General features: G+C 45.2%; 1 protein-coding gene across 1 annotated transcript in view; it reads left to right on the top strand.

Moving 5' to 3' along the window:
• The window catches only part of vps13b (vacuolar protein sorting 13 homolog B), a 324,029-nt gene that overhangs the window by 268,782 nt on the left and 37,623 nt on the right, over window positions 1-17,624 (top strand). Inside the window, exons 43-46 of the mRNA XM_079275924.1 lie at window positions 1,670-1,851; window positions 2,194-2,489; window positions 2,597-2,728; window positions 8,308-8,469. Coding sequence (XP_079132050.1) covers window positions 1,670-1,851; window positions 2,194-2,489; window positions 2,597-2,728; window positions 8,308-8,469 — 772 coding nt within the window. The remainder of the gene's footprint in view (window positions 1-1,669; window positions 1,852-2,193; window positions 2,490-2,596; window positions 2,729-8,307; window positions 8,470-17,624) is intronic.

Here is a 17,624-nt window from a genome sequence, read left to right as displayed (position 1 = left end):
TGATAGAGAAAGCAGAGAGAGAGAAAGAAAGAGAGAGAGAGAAAGAAAGAGAGAGAGAGAAAGAAAGAGAGAGAGAAAGCGCACCCAGGCTGCCGAGCACAAAGAGCCAGCAATGCGTCCCTCGCCCCACATCTGGCGTGCAGGAGCAGGGAGCGGGCTTGGAAGGCGTTCAGATCGGCCTAATGAGATTTCCCAGCACACCAAGTGCCTGTCAGGGCCCATCCGGATTCCTTCCTGCTTACCTTGAGTGTATCTAATCGAGGGGGAAGCTCAGGGGGAAGCGAGAGGAGCGGAGAGCCCCCTTTTGGGTTGGCTCATGAGTTCTCAGGTCTGGGTTGGGCCGGGCTGAGCTGGGATGGGTTGGACCGGTTGGTTCAAGCCTGCCAAGCGCTCCCAACACCTCAATGGGGCTTTTACTCCCCTCTTCCAGCTACCACTGCTTCCTCTCTTCATCTCTCTCACGTCTCACCCCGTCACATCTTCCATGCTTCGCCCATTTTTCATTTCTCTCATTCCCCATTCCTTCCTCATCTTAATTTACTCTCTTTTTTCTGTCTCTCGCTCTCTCTCTCCCTCTCCCCCCTTTTTACGTCCTCTCGGGATTTCGGGAACGTTTTAGTGGAAGAGAATTGCCAAGCCCACATTCTGTGTGGCTTAGAGAGCTCCAGAGGAGCAGAGAGGGAGGAATAAGAAAACATGTAAGAGAAGAAACAGAGAAAAAAGTACCAGCAGTACCAGATACAGTGTAAAGCAAAATATACATCTGCGTTGCATTACAATCATAGCCCAAACACTACATTTCCTTTATGTTTAAATTATTTGTCTTTTTTGATCAAAACTGAGTCCCCTTCCCCTCACTCGCCCGTTTCATCTGCCTTACTTTAGTTTCCAGCAAGAAAAAAATAACTTGGCTGCCCTGCCAACTGGAAGTAATGAAAATTGTCAACATATGATGCTTATCTTTTTTAAGGAGCACTCTGCTGCTCCAGCGTTTCTCGGGTCCTGAGCGTTTCCTGCTGGAGTTTTTTATTTTAATTTTTTTACGTTGGATTATGGTAGCAGCAAATTACAGAGCAAATGGTCATTCACTTCAATTACCTTCCATTCCACATCATCAACCATGACATGCAATTAATGTTCACGGAGAGGCTCTCCTGGAAACTGCGGCAGTAATAATGTACCTAAACTCGCAGGCCGGGACAGCGAGGAGGCCCGCTTCGTTCTGTTGTCTCTTCTCATTCCCCCTTGTGTCTGAATAATTGCGGCGTTTATCTCCACTGTAGATTTGTGGCGAGGATGTCGCGCAATTTGTAACTCGCCGGACAAGAGACAAAAGCGTTCAGCTGCAGATGAGGATCAGACTATTGTAATTAGTGGGGAGAATTTTTTGTGGCTGTGATTCCACAGCTGTGCCTGGTGCTTTTGATATTCCAGAAAATCAATAACCGTTGGCTAGTTGTCCTCCTTGAAACTGTCCAATCTGAATCACTCTTTTCTCCTCCTTTATTATCTTCATATGAAACAATGTCATGTTCACAGAGTGCATTCGGTTCATAGGGTTTCTTTATTTCTCTGCACTTAAAGTGGTTTTAGTATTCTGTTGTGTTTTTACAGTCAGTCACACCACTGCATCTGTTCCTGTCTGCTGTGTCTCATCTTCCCCCTCCAGTTCGGATAGTGAGTCCGGGTCCCAGCTGCCCTGCGATCAGTTGGTCTCCCCGATCGCGTTGGCGGCCTGCACCCGCGTGGACTCCTGCTTCGCTCCCTGGTTTGTCCCCTCCCTGGGCGTGTCCCTTCAACTTGCGCAGCTGGACATTCACCTCTGCCACCATCTAGAACAGCTGGGCACAGGTAGGACACAGAACACGCAGTTCTCCTGAGTTTGAAGATAAAGATCAGTCGGGCTGCACCAAATGGTTCAACGCTTCACTCGTGACTTTACAATACATTCGTATTCTAAAACATTTGAATGCCGACCAGCTTTTTTTTAAACAGTTACAGATAAAGACTAGGCTACACTAATTGTTCGTAGGCTTTACTGGGTCTGATTCTTTGAATGTAAAAAAAGACAGACGGTACCGCCTTAAAGATAAGTACATTTAAAAAAAACGTAAGAATTGGATCTTTTGACAGTTGTGCCATGTGATCAGTCCAGCCTCTTCATGCGGATGCTGTGTCTCACTCTGCTCTCAGTTCCACCTCGACAGCTTCGTCCCTTCCTGCCAGACAGGAAGTTGCCTCAGGAGCAGGAGTTCATGCTGAGCAGCGCCCGGGAGCCGCGGGTCTTCCTGCGCCAGTGGAGCAGCGGGCCACGTCAGTGTCAGGAGTTCATGCTGAGCAGCGCCCGGGAGCCGCGGGTCTTCCTGCGCCAGTGGAGCAGCGGGCCACGTCAGTGTCAGGAGTTCAGCTTCTCCACCCAGCTGGACTGCAAGCTGCTGGAGTACCGAAACCTGACACACCTCCAGCTCCTCCAGCCTTGTGTACTGCAGGTAGAGCTCAGCTATTCATGATAGTTAACTGCCTGGATGTTTAGGATTCAAAGCACTGATCAGGGAATTTCGATGTTTTACTTTTTTTTTGTGTGTGTGTGTTTCAGGGCCAAGCTGCAGCCACATGCTGCCCTCAGAACACCACACTGGATGTGAATGTGTTTGTGGACCCGGTGTTCCTCAATATCAGCCAGTATGCCATACACACCGTGGACACTGCCCTGCACAGCTGGCAACAGGTAACAGAGAGATACCTTTATGTGCACCTAATATTCAAACACACTCCATAGAACACAATAAAGTATGAGCTCCATGGACTGATAGTGATAGATTACTGATATTGCTTTCAGAGCATTTGAATCATTTAGCCTTTTATCTATTTATTTACTCATATCAGAAGCAAAATAGTTGATTTCTTACATGGCAACGTACAAAGGCAATTTCTTGCAACTTGTCACTGCTGCCTGGCAGTGTTGTAGTTAAGAGCACCTGCTGTAAACATGTCACAAGTGAATCATGAGGATGTTCTTGATATGATAATCAAAAAGCATTGCAGAGGTGAATCTTATGTTTCATTTTTCATCATTGTAATAATGTTACTCTACAGAGTCCTCTTTGTCTGAGACGAGATGAGACCAACACCTTCAAAATGTGGTCTTGAAACCAGTCTCAAATACTAAACACCGCTGCGTGGTGACGTGCATTTATAGTGACCAAAGTGATCAGTGCTCTGGTGACTTAGGTAGCAAAGTGTTGGAGGATAACTTATTTACTTGTACTAACATACAGCTATTATATTTGGATCCAGGGGCTCGTGAATCCACAGAAGAAAGAAACATATATGTACCTTTTGAGAATATACAGAAAGAACGTCTTTTCTCCCAGATGGAGTATCGGCTAAACAAACTCACAGCAAAGTGGATTTCATGAGAATGGTTTGGGGTTGTATGCCAGCGGTGATAAAGACGTTGCCTTTCACTTCGCCGTGAGCTCTGACTACAGTGCTCCCGAGCTTCTAGTCCTTTGGTCCTCGTCATCTCTCAGTTCCCAGCTCTCAGCACTGCCTCTGGTAGCCAGGGTGTATTCGTGTGTGAAGTGATGCCCATGAAAACACGGTAAAACTTGAGTGCTGACACCTGCCAAGACTTCATCTGGCCCTTGTCCTCCACCCATTTGTCTACTTGCTCACACAAACACACAGCCTGGCCTCTCTGGCTTTGTGTGCCCTATCATGGCTCAGCTCAGCTGACTCATACACTGGCCCCTGGAGACGTTGAAGTACTCACATGGTTTTGCATGCATGCAGACTCCCACTGCCAGGTGAGAGACATGATTACTGGTGTTTTTCTAAGAGCAGCTGTGTTCTTTTACCTGAGGAAAATAAAATGAAACAAGCTGTGTAAGAAATCTACTATAAAATGATTGTCTGGCTCGCAGTTGAATCCCTTTGTTTTCACATCAGTGGCATCGTTGGCTCATCAAAAGCTCTTTCTGGCCGCGTTGGCTGATCGGGCAAAATTGACCCTTGGCTTCATCATTGCATCATGTAGGGCATGCTAGCGAATGTTCCCTATTTCTGCTGGATAATTTAGCCATAAATAAGACTTTGGAAGTGCTGGTGGTGTTGTAATGAATGGTCATGTTGCAGCTTTACTGGAGTGTTTTGGACATGCTGGTATCCATGGTGGGCTTTACACAACAAGCCAAGCATGATTAGTTGGGGTATTAGTTGGTCGTGTGCTTTGTGCCAAAGCTTTTACTGATACTGATTGGGTGATACGTTTGGCTTTTTTGAACACCATCTTTGCCCAGTATTTGGAGACACAAAATAGAGGTTAACAATACTCACGCATACAAACACACACAGAATACTACCCTTCTTCACAAACACAAGCCCCTGAAGGCTGTGTTTACATGTCCACCAGTATACGGGATTGAGTCATAAAATGATTAAGCGTGCTGTTTTGTCTTGATTGGTCTAAACAGCAGTAGCCTTGTAACTTGTACAGAGCCTTTTAACTAGCTCCAGCCTTTACTACTTTGCTGCACACAAGGGGAAAAAAACACACCATAATTATAAGGCAATGTGGGTTTAGTAGTTATGGAGTAAGGGGAAGAGAGGGGTCAAGTACAAAAGGCAGATTTCTTTTCTTTTTTTTTAAGAAAACACACTTCATAAATATTTCCGTCCACCTCAGAGAAGGTTGCGAACACTTAGATCATGAAATATTGTTTCCTTTTTGGTGTTTTCGCTGAAACAAAATCTCGTGAGTGGTGAAAAAAACCTTGGGTGCGGTTAAGCCCAAATCCGTCTGGCGGTGAGGTGGATGCAAAGGGCCGCTCGGGTTAAGCTAAAATGCATCTTTTGATCTGATGGAGGCTTGCATTCCTGACACACACATTGTCCATGCATAGAAAAAACTTGATCCTAACTGAAGACGTAATCAGAAGCAGTTTGAAATGTTAGCAGGCCCTGTCCTTCTGCAACAGAAGGATGTATCCCAACGTGTGTAATTGTTTCAGTGATTTTCATGTTTCCTGGTGTCAAGGCTGGCAGCCAGGCCTGTTGTGATGTGGCCCGTAGGGTCAGCATTGAACCGTGGAGAAGATTCCTCAACTACCCCACAATCGAAACCTCACAACCCAGACATGGTCATACCAGACCACCACAACCAGAACAGCTGGAGCACTTCCAGATGCAGAGCAATACATATATATAAAAGAGCCTGCTTGGTGTATGGTTGCAATTTATTCTCATATAGCTCTGATAAGTTATGATATACAGTTGTAGTCATGGTAACATTGACTTCTCTTGTGCCCAAGATAACATCCCCGAGGTACTTCTGGCATTCATAAGTTCACATGCCAAATGTCTTGTCATTTATATTGACATCAATGTATATTCAATCGTCCACTAACAACAGGGTCAGATGTTTGATCCCTAGGTTCTCCTGTCCTTGAAAAAGATGCTGAACCCCAAGTTGCTCCCAACGGGCAGGCCAGCGTCATCGGCGTGCGCGTTTGTGAGGAGGTTAAAAAGAGGCCAATTGTTGAGCGCGATGTCCGTTGAGGTAGAAAAGCTCCTTTTAATTTACCTTTCAAATTAAGCTTGAATTATGCTGTTGTATGTAAAACCGAAGGTCAAATTCAATCTCGGAACCCATCGCCTATCTCTCAGACGACGGATGAGCTCCTGGGTTCAAGAAGCTATATTTCTGGGGCTCCGGTGGAGCCGACTTCCTTTTCCATGAGCTGCTTGTTGTTTACGGTCCGTTTAGCAACTTGAGATGCGAGATTGGAGTGTGTTGGGAGCGACGTGTACGACCGGGTTGTTTCACCATTGGCCAGTTTACAAGCTCATTTTAAATCAATGAAAAGTCAAGTCAATGTCAGAAGATGGCCGGTGGGTTCTTACATTGCATTTCAGCCAATGCGGTCAACCTCTTTTTCTCTCCATGTGGACTTTTTACCTGCATTAAAGTATATCCTGCTCAAACGAGATTGGTTAATACTATTCTGCTACAAATGGAAACCAGAACGCTTTCAATCCCAAAATCATGTCCTGTTGTTTGCATATGAGTGCACTATTTGTTTATAGAGCTACGGTAAAACTGCGCTTCTACACGTTAAGAGGGTTTCTAGGTTCAAAAGAGAAGGAAAAGTAATTCTTTTTTTTTTTTGCCTCTCCTCTTCTCCTCGCTCGATCGCTCCATATGGCCCCAACCACTCTAACCTCAGGCCTCCTTTTTAAATTCTCGGTCCCTAGCCCCACTTTCAATCTTTGCCCCCCCCAGCCCCTAACCCCAGGGAAGTGGCTTTGGTGGAGAGCCACACCAAAGCCCAGTAGTATTTACACACTCTGCGTTCTCACAGAACGTTCACAGGCTGCTTACATGTGCAATTGAGACAACAGGAATTTTCCTCCTGTCCTTTGCAACCGGAAAGAAAGTGATAGAGAGATCAAGTTCCTGTTTGTGGCAGATGTGTGGGCGAGGGTCATCTACAGCAGAACATAGAGGTGATTGTAGATCTGATTATTGTTTCATTCTGTCCCTTTTTACTGGTTTCACTATCTCCTCCATGGCGTCTTGTTTCATGAGTATTTCGTTTGACTGGCTGTCATTATTTACAATCTGTCTTCCAGACATTTTACTGTACCTTGCCATTTAATATATGTGCCACTCTGCCATGCAGATCTGGGCTTGACTCTGTGAAAACGTAACAGTATCCGGCTGGATTAGCGAAATGGATCCTTTGATTCCCGGTAGGAGCGCGTCTGGAGGAGAAGCTGTCATCTCAAGCTCTTTAACAAGGAAGACGTGTTGACTGTTTAAATATCTTTGTCCTAATATTTGTCCACTTAAAGTCCCTGGATAGACGGAGAGTTATCATGATTACGGCAGGGAGCCTTTCTGACGTGCGTATCACGTTGCCTCGTGAATCGGAGCGGAAAGGCGATACCATCAAAGAGCGGGCTTAGCGACGGCATCTTAGGGATGGCAGCAGGAAGTTTGTAAATCGCAGTGTCAGATTCGAATGGGAGCGCAGATAGTGTTCCGCTATAAAACTGGAAATGGATTTGTACCCACTGTCGCAGCTGTCCCGTCTACATTTTGCGCTCGCTAACCCCTTTCTCTCTCTCTCATCTATCATCAAGCGTTCCTTTTTAATAGTGTAAATTCTCCCATCCGTTTTCAATAGCATCAACAACCCCAGGACCCTGAACATGCTTGGCAGTCAAACCCTGAGCTTTTACTGCCAGCTTCTCTTCACCATCAACCCCCTGCCATTTAAAAGTACACAGCGGGCTGGGGTCCCTCTTTGTTAGGATAGCTGAGTAGTTATTGAGAAGCTGTCTGAGCCACAGTCATGTGCCTCCAGAGTCGGGGAGGGGTGTGCGGGAGAGATCCCATCAGGGCCTGAGAGCCTCTGGCAGGAGCTCAAGTAAAACTCACACATGCACTTGCGCCCACGCACTCGCCATCCAACTCACATGCAAACTATGCGCTGTTTTGAAATTTGTGTACTTGAATTGCTGTTAGAGGAGACTCGACACACTCATCTCTCCCTGTTAACCCGGCGTTTTTCAAGAGCAGGCCAGTGAGCTCTTGCTCTCGCATGCGAGGTGACGTATGAGCGGACTTCGCATGACTCTAGTTTTCTGTGAGGCTTTCTCGTTGACCCCATTGCTGCAGTTGGGCCGGACTTCACCATATTGTTTTTCTCCCTAACAAACAACAATATTTTGATGACTGTTGCTAACAGGAATGCCTGCGAAGTGTCCCACTTTGCACCGAGCATTGAGAAACCAAACGAACCAAGCTGCCATTTGAAATGAGTTGACATCTCATACCTTCTTTATCTCACGGACAAAATTTTGCTTCTCTAAGAAGGAAAAAAAAAAAGTTGAGTTTTGGTCAAGAGAGAGGCATCCTGGAGGTTTTATGTGGGACCAGGGGTGGATCTGGTCCCAAAAGCCAGGTCTAAAGCTGCGTCAGCCTGGATAGCTGTCAGACTATGTGATTCACTCCCCTGTTGAGGTTGTGTTGCCCCCACGGGTGATATTAGTCATCTCTTTCTCCTACTGACTGACAGCTGCACTACTGAGATCTACATCTTTACGATTGAGGATACATGCATTGACACCTGTAAATGTGCTTATACACACACACACACTGCATTGTACACTCACCATAAACATACACACCTGGAAGTATTTGCTTTTATTCACAAGCTCTCTTTCTCATTTCTCACTGCCTCTTTCTCCTTTATCCATCCATCCATTAAATGCCCCCCCCCCCCCCATTTTCTCTCTCAGAGTGGGAACCCGGAGGCTGAGGAGCTGGTCTTCAGCCACTATGTGATCTGTAACGACACCCACGAGATGCTACGCTTTGGCCAGGTGGACACAGATGAGAATGTGCTGCTGGCCAGCCTCCACAGCCACCAGTACAGCTGGAGATCCCACAAGTCCCCTCAGGTAGCACGCACACACACACACGCACACACACACACGCACACACACACAGGGTCTGGGAAATATCTGATGACCCTCAGCCCTGTGATTTTTGTTGGACTTTTGAATGCACAGACATATGCGTGCTCTCACACACACACACAGTACAGTATATCCAGAAAAGCATTAGCACCCTCAATATATGAACATGCAACACAGACAAGCACACACATTCACATCTACAATATGTTAACTCTCTATTATTTTACATAAAGGTTATAACATAGAAGAAGTGAACGTAGTCACCGTGATGTCACCCATTGGTTTGTAGAAGCCTCAAGTTCTGCATTCCAGCCGTCACCATCTTTTCTTCTTTTTTTTTTGTGACCAGAAGTGACATGAAAGGGTGGAACTAACTGCATGCTGAATAAGACGTTTTAGGCGACCAAAATGTTACAATTAACTGTGAAAGAGTTAAAGTTCTAAGACGAAACACAGATAATTCAGACCGGACAATGCTCTGGTAGAGACCTGTCAATCACAGTCAGCCCGCCCCTAAAGCATACTCTGCTTTATGGTCTATTGACTCTAAATGGACCATCATTTACTAAATGAACATCATGATGTGTTGAAGAAGACTTGAAACTAGAGATTGAGACCATAAACTCATGTTTACAATGTTTACTGGGGTAATAAATCAAGAGAGAAGTAGAGTCATTTTCTATAGACTTCTATACAACCAGAGGAGTCGCCCCCTGGTGGACACTAGAGAGAATGCAGCTTTAAGGTACTTTCTCATAGGCTTCCCTTTTTAAAACCAGGGGTTGCCACCTTCTTCCAGAAGGGTTATTCCTGAAGGGCTGAGCTTCTACCCAGAACCATTTGTTTCTGAAGAACCTTTTTTTAGTGAGGTTTTTCAGGGGTTCTTTGTGAGATTGACTAAGGATGCCACTAAGAACCCTTTTCATCCAAAGAACACTTTTTGGAAGAACGAGTTTTTCAAGGATTGTTGAAATCATGGGTGTTAAAATGTTAAAATATCCTTTCAGCCCACACCCTCCAAAAACTGTGATAGTGAACCATGATTGTGGATTGCGCTGCATCACATCAGCATCAGCCCTCTAGGAGCCTCATGGGAACCCTGGGTGGGTTATAGATGAAACCCATGGAATATAAAAGGGTTCTCGGGAGAGCCCCCTGGGTGGGTTCTTGTTAGCACCCTTAGATATTGGAAAACATTCTGGATAGAACCTCCAATGACGGTAATGGGTGGCACCATTACACCCTAGAGGGGTTCTCTGTAGCACCTCTCTTAGGGGGCGCTGGGTTGAATCTTTTGCAGACTGTCCCAGGTATAATCCTTTTTGTTGAGTTCCATGTAGAGCCCGCTAAAAAGGTTCCAGGTGGAACCTTTATAAAGGTTCTACGAGAAACCAAAAAGGGTTCTCCTGCGGGGACGAAGAACCCTATATAGTTCTTGTTAGCACCTTAGTTTCCAAGAGTGTAGAGTGTTAAGCACAAGCATTACAGACATAGAAACATCATGCACACATGGTACCTACAACCTACAAACACACACACATTCTGGACCAGACGATATGTGTACCTGGATACACGTGTACTACATGTGTGCTCACACACACATCCGGTAAATATATAAAGAAATCCATACTCATTGACTTGAGCATACACACTCTGCCCTCAGGCTCACAGAGCGTGCAGCCACTATCTGTGTGTTTCTGTCAGCGCTCTCAGACAGTGCCCTGACAGCATTGTTAAAGAAGATTGATTATGTTTAACCCTTTGTGGTTTTGAGGTTGAGCGGAGGGTGGGCTGGCGATCTGTGGCATATGTGTGTGTGTTTGGTGTGCAGATGTTTCAGGACCCCCATGTGTTCCACTGCGAGTGTGAGAAAGTCGAGCTTGAGAAAAGACATGGACATAATTGCTCGCAGTAAGTCAAGTTGTATTAATCATCAGCCATGGTTAATCTGTGCTCTTACCTCACTCCTTACACACACACTCACACACACACACTTGGAGAGTGGCAATCTGGCATATCAGCACAGCGAATACCACATCTCGTTTTAGCAGTGAGTCAAAATGATCTCTGTATTTTTTTAGAGGTGTTTTGGAAGAAAGATTGTCCGAATGGGCCAAATGTCATCATCGATGAAGAATGCGATTCCAAGATGGTGCCGTCATGTGTTATTCCATCATGTGTTTGTGGTATATGAAATATGTGTTCTGAAGATGAACATGATTTGTGAAACTAGATAAATAAGAAGTAGTGCAACTTTGCCAAAAACACCCTCTCTCTCGCTCTCTCTCTCCCCCTCTCTCTCTCTCTCTGTCTCTCTCTCTCTCTCTCTCTCTCTCTCTCTGTCTCTCTCTCTCTCTCTTGCTCTCTCTCTCTCTCTCTCTCTCTGTGTTATTGAGCTTGATGATAAAATGCCTGCCAATTGTAGCGCAAGCTCCTAATTACAGTTTGGGGTTATGATAATAGTGGCACTGATAGGAGAAAGGATTGTATTTCTCAAATGGTCCTGCAAGTGTGTTTTTGTAGCTCTTGCAAATGAGTTTTGAGACGGAGTCCGAAGTGGTTGTGCTGTTTTGCTTAAGTCCCATGGTGCTTTGGTGTGTCTGGAACAACTGTGATCATCACGAGCCATCATTCCCCAGACCTCCATATTCTCCCCTCTCTCCTCTTTCTATCTGTAAGCCTGCTCTCCACTCCAACCTCAAGACCCTGCCCTTAACCCCTGAACGTTTGCCTATTTCTCAGTTATATTAACAACCTCAGGTCCTATTCTGCACGTAACACTTCCACACTGCTGTTATTGTCCACTCATTTTATACACAATGTGTGGACATCAAAGCTATTATCTCCTACCACCCCCTCACCTCTCATCTCTTGAGATTGAGTCTCAATTTTCATAATTTCCAATTTCTCTTTTATCAAACTTCGGAAAGGCAGGTTACACAAAAAGCTCCCAGTGCATCCAAACAGTGTAATGCTGTAACCTCCTTTACACCAGTAAACACTTTTCAGCTTGGGACCCACAGCGCAATTAGCTCACTCATACTGGGGATATGCTCATGCTGTGCATAGTATTCTGTGTCTTTTCTTGCCATGTGCTGTCGGGACCCACCGTGACACAGGCCAAAACCCATTTCAGCCCACACACCCTAAACCGCGGTTCAGAGAACAGAGCTGTACGATAGTACCCTGATGACAACGCTTGGTCCAATTCTCTTAATTCTTGATGCTTCACCTCCCGTCAGCTCAATGAGATCAGTAGACCTGGAAAGTCTCCGGCCTCCACACTGTTTTTGGGGGTCTCACTTGGATGTTTTGTGTTTTTTCTCTTGGCACTCTCCAACAGCTTCCCACAATGTCCTCGTCCCTTTCTCAGCACAGTCTTATGTTCCTGGTGTTTACGGCCTTCACCTGACTTTGTCCTTACTATGTCTCTGTCGTAAGTGCTGTCCTCACTTTTGGGATCATGGTCTCGAATTAGCCCTAAACCTCACCATTCCTTTTGGATTCAAACGGTTCTGTTTGTGTAACTTTTTACTTTCCATATATCAGCCATGGTCCCATTGCTCTGTCAGACCTGGTTGGACTCTGTCCACTCTCTTGACATGAGGTCATGGCTCTCCCTTCCCTTTGGTTTACCCTCCTTGCTCTCTAAACCACCAAACTGCAATTAGTACCATCACTCAGTCCAGGGTTCATCTATCTCTACCTCCAAACCTTGTGTCCCCCGCCCCTGTTGCTCACCTGGGGCCTGTCAAGAAGGCAGACCATCAGCCTGTCCTCATGGCTGTGGCATGATGTGTGTGTCCCAGCTGACCTGTCCCCCACAACACTCACTCCCACACACAAATACGAATTTGCTGTTGTAGGGTAATCCAGAGGAAACCAGTGGACATGAAATCATCTTGAAAAGAGAAAGAGGGGAACAAAGGTAGAATGAGATCGGGAAATATGAGTAATTAAAAAAGGAGGGTAGAAAAGACTTGTCAAAGGGGCGATGCTGTACAGGCCTACTTGAGAAAACAGGAGGACATGGAAAAAGGAAGCAAGGGCAGAGGATGAGTCGTGCTCCTGACACTCACAGATTGGGCTGAGAGAACTCCACAGCGGCAACGCGGCCAAAAATGTGTCCGCTCGCTATCTCACTCTCCCTCCCGCCCTCCCCTATTTCTCTCTGTTTATGATGCACAAGCAACGCATCAAGAAAGTACAGATGAGCAGGCTTGCCAACTATGCTTTATCATCACACATCAAATCCTTTAATCCTATCTTCTGTTATTGCCGGTCCTAAGACAAAGTCCAAAACACGGAGGTATATTTAAAACCCTGGAATCTCCCGTGTGTGATCCCGAGCCTTCGCACACTTCCCACGATGTTGACATACCTCCGAATATCTGTCACTTCTCTCAGAAGGGCACCCCGAGCCCAGTGTGTTTCTGCAGCTCAGGTCACACACCCTTCTCAGTGCTCCTCTGCCCCCCCCCCCCCCCACTCTCTCTGCCTCCCATGCATCCGCTGTCAGTCACAACCGTGCGATGCATTAAAAGGGTCGATTGAGGCGGTCATGTCCTTCGGAGCCCGCTGTGGTCCAACACTTGATCAAGTTCATGCCCATACGTGCACAGCCAGAACCCCCCCCCCCCCCCCCCCCCACACACACACACAGTGATAACATGTTTCCTAAGGCCTGGAGTCTGTCAGGCCTCTCTGTCTTAGTTCTCTCTTTCAGGCTCGGCATGCCTTCACACCCCGGCATTTGCCAGCCAAGGTGAAGTAGTTTGTAAACAACACACAATTTCCCTTATTTTTTACATTTAAAATTCTATACTTTACTTATTGTACAACATGTAAGAGAGATATAGATAGATTGACACATCGATTATAAAACACCAGGATGACTGCACACTTTCACTATAATTAAGCAGAGTTTATATCTATATCTCACACGAACACACTCTGTCCCCATCCTGCTGTTTTCAGGACTCTGGCGTGTGGTGTGGTGGTGCGGATGGTTGGAATAGCTAGCTGCTTGGTACAGGATGCAGCCTAGCTGATGGAAATCCCTGTGGTTACCGCGGTTAGCCGGGAGAAGGGGCGTAAAAAGCCCCCTAGATTAGGGAAGGGCTTTTTAAGTGCCTACAAGGAATATTCCCCATTTGAATATATTGTAATTTACTCCAGGGGCATGCTTCTACTGAAGAGATGTCTTGGACCTGTGTGTGTGTCGGTGCTGCATGTGTGTGGTGTGGATCCATGCGTCAGTGTTGAGCCGGTATGCGTGTGTGTGTGGTTCCCAGGGGTAAATGTGCTGGAGATAGCAGCTCAGGACTATTAGTTTGCGGTTAGATTGGCCGCGTGTTGTTGGAAGCAGGCATGACAGGGAGGTATGTGTGTGTGGGTGTGTGTTGGGTGGGTGAGGGGATGTGAGAGAACTTTTAACGCAATGCGCTTGTGCGCGTGTCTGTATCCGCGTGTTGATGTGATGTGCGAGGAGCTTGATGTATTGTGTATGGTTTCCTGTCGCTCACTCGCTGTGGGCACATTGCTCCATCAATCTGATCCACATTCTTGTTGTTAAACCTTCAGCAGCGCTCAACGCTCACAGCTCAAAATGTTAAATGTGAAGTGAAGTGGCTCAGTTGTGCTGTTCATCCCAGATTGGGGCTTTTGTCTGCAGTAAATTTCGGCCGACCCTCTGGGAGATATCAGGTTAACCCACACATTGACTGATCAGAGAGAGAGAAGCTGATGAAAGGGACTGATGTCCACATTGATCCCTGGAGAAAAGCTTCACTTTCCTGTTGATTGTGGTCAGAGGCTGCGTTAGGTCCAGAAGGAAGGCTGACCGGTTGAAAGTGACATGTAATTAAAGGCATTACCTCTTAGACAATGAAAAGAAAAGTAAGAGGTGAAGTTCATCATCAGGCAAAGGTTAATCAGTCAGTTACCTTTTGATAATAGTTTGTGTCTAAGCTCACATTCAGGTGTAGTACAGTAATTTAATCTGTCACACTCTTTATCTTATCCCGGCATGTCTTCTGATACAATAATAATACAAATCAAAATAGATTTACCATAAAGATTACTAAGTCAAAGCCTTCATCAAAAAATGAAGTTAAAATCAGACGTTAAATCATTCCTTGTTCCAATACACATGCTACCATTCTATTTAGTATGTCAGAGAAGATGTAGTATGTCCCAGTACATAGTATGTCAAATGCAGTATTCCAAAAATACCAGGACGTTCTGCTGCATCTGGTCACGTTTTGCAGCATGCAAGCCAGCATGCTTTTTTTTGGCAATTCTGACCCACAATCCTTTGCAGAGCGGATATGAGCAACAGGGTCAAAGTTCAAGGTTCAATGTTATGACGTAGTACGTCTCAATTGAATGCATAGTGCATGCAGCAGTGTGTACTTTGTAAGGGTAGCTGCAGTACATCCTAAAAGGAAAAAGTATATGATTTAGAATGCATTGCATGTCTTCCTGGGTAGGATAACCTTCAGCTGTGCACGATTCCCTCTCCAGGTTACATGGTGAATGTTCATGGTGAGTGAGGAAGACTCTCTTAGTTGCTCAAATAATACAATATAAATGAGAGGGGAAAGGAAAGAGGTAAAGCAACCCTATATCAAATGAGCAGGTAGACAGGCAGCCCTGGCTGATGGATTAGTAAAGGCACCCGCTCTGTCTCCTCGTCTACGTGTCTAACAAACTAATCGAACCCAGATCCAGAGGAGGGCGTGTACATTATTAAAGTACCAAAAAGGTCAAATAAGTAAATAAGGAAAAACAATTTGACCTTCAGACGTCACTGACAAACACATTTACTGTATAATTACGATAAAAAAGTTGAAAGTAAATATTTTCAATTGTCCATTTTGCTGTCTTTTCCAGCCTTTTAAGACAGAAAACCTATGTGCATCAAAAGTTGAGATCATCTGTACACCAGAATATATCCGGGTTCTTTGGAGCCATCATAAATCCTTATAGTATGTGGAGTATAAAAGAAAATGCATTTGTCCTTAAGTTTGTCTTCGAGCATATTTTCAAACCTATTTTCCATCAAACTTGAATAAAAGCTTACTTTTAGTAAGTTAACGTAACCACACAAATTATTCTTGACAAGCGTATGTAGCACATCGGCCTCCTCAGAGGTCAAGTAGAGCTCTTTTTCCCATGAAGAACAATGTGATTTACGCCGCACAACCACCTCCTTACTTCTGCTATCAGCTGACATTTGAATCAAGCAGTTCCACTGTGTGATCACTTCACATTGCCTTGTACTGACCCTGGTATCCCTATTGTGATGAGTTCAGTCAAAGTATGTGTATGTACACAAGTGTGTGTTATGAGAACAGCGTAGACCTGTGTTGGTATTTTGTTAGGGGGGACTTTGGATGTTTAGGGGGAGATAGCAGGTCAACAGTATATGCCACATAGACATGGTATAAATCATCTGAAAGCTGGGAGCCTGAAGATTAATATGACAAGCTCAGCAGTGTGTGTCGAGTTCTAGTCATAAATTAGTAATAAAATGTATGTATTCATTGGAATAAATTGTGAAAGTGTAAAAGGGCTGAGAACATTACGATGGAAGTATATGATGCCATTCTCTGTTGTGTCTCATAAGTTGGTGCAGCAATTTCTGAGCTGATACTATTTATTAAACTAGTTTGGTGCTAAATTTGACACATTTTGACCTCTTTAGAATCGATAATGGTAAAACTTCAAAACAACGCATTGAATAAGACACCAGGACCTTGATGAACACGATAGAAAAAAACCCATGCTGTGATTTGGTTCAAATACCTTTTGAAATGTTGAGACTTCTGCAAGAATTGCATTTTTCGGGCATTGTATGGCAAGCGCTTCTGTTCTGGAAACTGCTACGATGTCAATATACCTAGCAAAGTCTTATACCCCCTGACTTCTCTGAAGGTCTTTAGATTGTGTTTGAGGTGAGAGGTCAAGGGATTCCTTCCAAAATAACCATGCCAGTTTTCCTTCGCCAAAATTGAGCCTAACTTTAGAGCGTTATTCATCCCCCTTCTTGAGAAGCTAGCATGACATGGTTGGTACCAATGGATTCATAACACTGAGCCCCAATAGCCACTTAAAGACAGTTACGTCAGTAGATCTCAAAGATGGGGTCAGGAATATTGGGGAAACCTGCGAGAGTATGCTAGATTTTGAAAGTATGCCAGTGAAAAACCCAGCACAGTGTTGCAAACTCTTTTCTAATTCATGGCCCGAGGCAGGACCAGGGTCCAGATATAACCACAATTCATGGAAACCTGTGAGGCGAGAAAGCACAAAGACTCTGAGGAAGAAGCAAAGTTAGTAATGTGCATTAATGGGACATGAATTCATACAGAAGGAGAGAGAGAAGGGGAGAGAGGAGCTCAGTGTATCCTAGGAAGTCCCCCGGCAGTCTAGGCCTAAAGCAGCTTATCTATGACTGGTCCGAGCAACGCTAGCTCCAAAAGTTGCTAAATCTAGCAAGAAAGTCGCCAAGTCTGCAACACTGACAGCTCGTCCCTTCCGGCCTCCCTTCAAAGCATCTCCCCCGAAATGTTCATCATCCCTCTGAGGATTTCCCTGTCTCTTAATGGCCATACAGAATCATCCAGTCTCACATCTATGTCAGCTTACTGGACAAATTAGCCAAAGGGCTCAATGCTCAAGCACAAATGGGAAAGTTTTTCTTTTTCAGAGGTTAGCAATAGCCTTTTACATTTAACATTTATTCTTAGTAACTGTCACTGGGGGGCTGGAACCATTCCTCCCTCCAGTGCTTGCTGGGAGCAGACTTGATTAGTGATTAATAGGACGCGTCTCGAGAAGTCCTGAACCTCATGCTTGTCTCATATCGCAAAGACAGAGAAGAAGTTTCAACAGCATAATGTTGCCAGTACATTTTTGAAATCAACGACTCCTGAATATTCTGGGGACCCATTCTCATCTTTCTGCAACCCACCATTTGGGCCCCATCCAACCATTGTCAAACAATGTACTACATCCCCCCCACCCCAGCTGCCACAGGGAGGACAGTGAGTCTCCACCTTTCACCACCCTCTTTTTTTTATCTCCGCACAGTTCGTTCCCGCTCATCCCTTCGAATTTCTCACTTGATTCAG

Source organism: Melanostigma gelatinosum (assembly GCF_949748355.1).
Source record: "Melanostigma gelatinosum genome assembly, chromosome: 9".
Classification (NCBI taxonomy): Eukaryota; Metazoa; Chordata; class Actinopteri; order Perciformes; family Zoarcidae; genus Melanostigma; species Melanostigma gelatinosum.
This window is presented reverse-complemented; position numbering and strand designations above follow the sequence as displayed.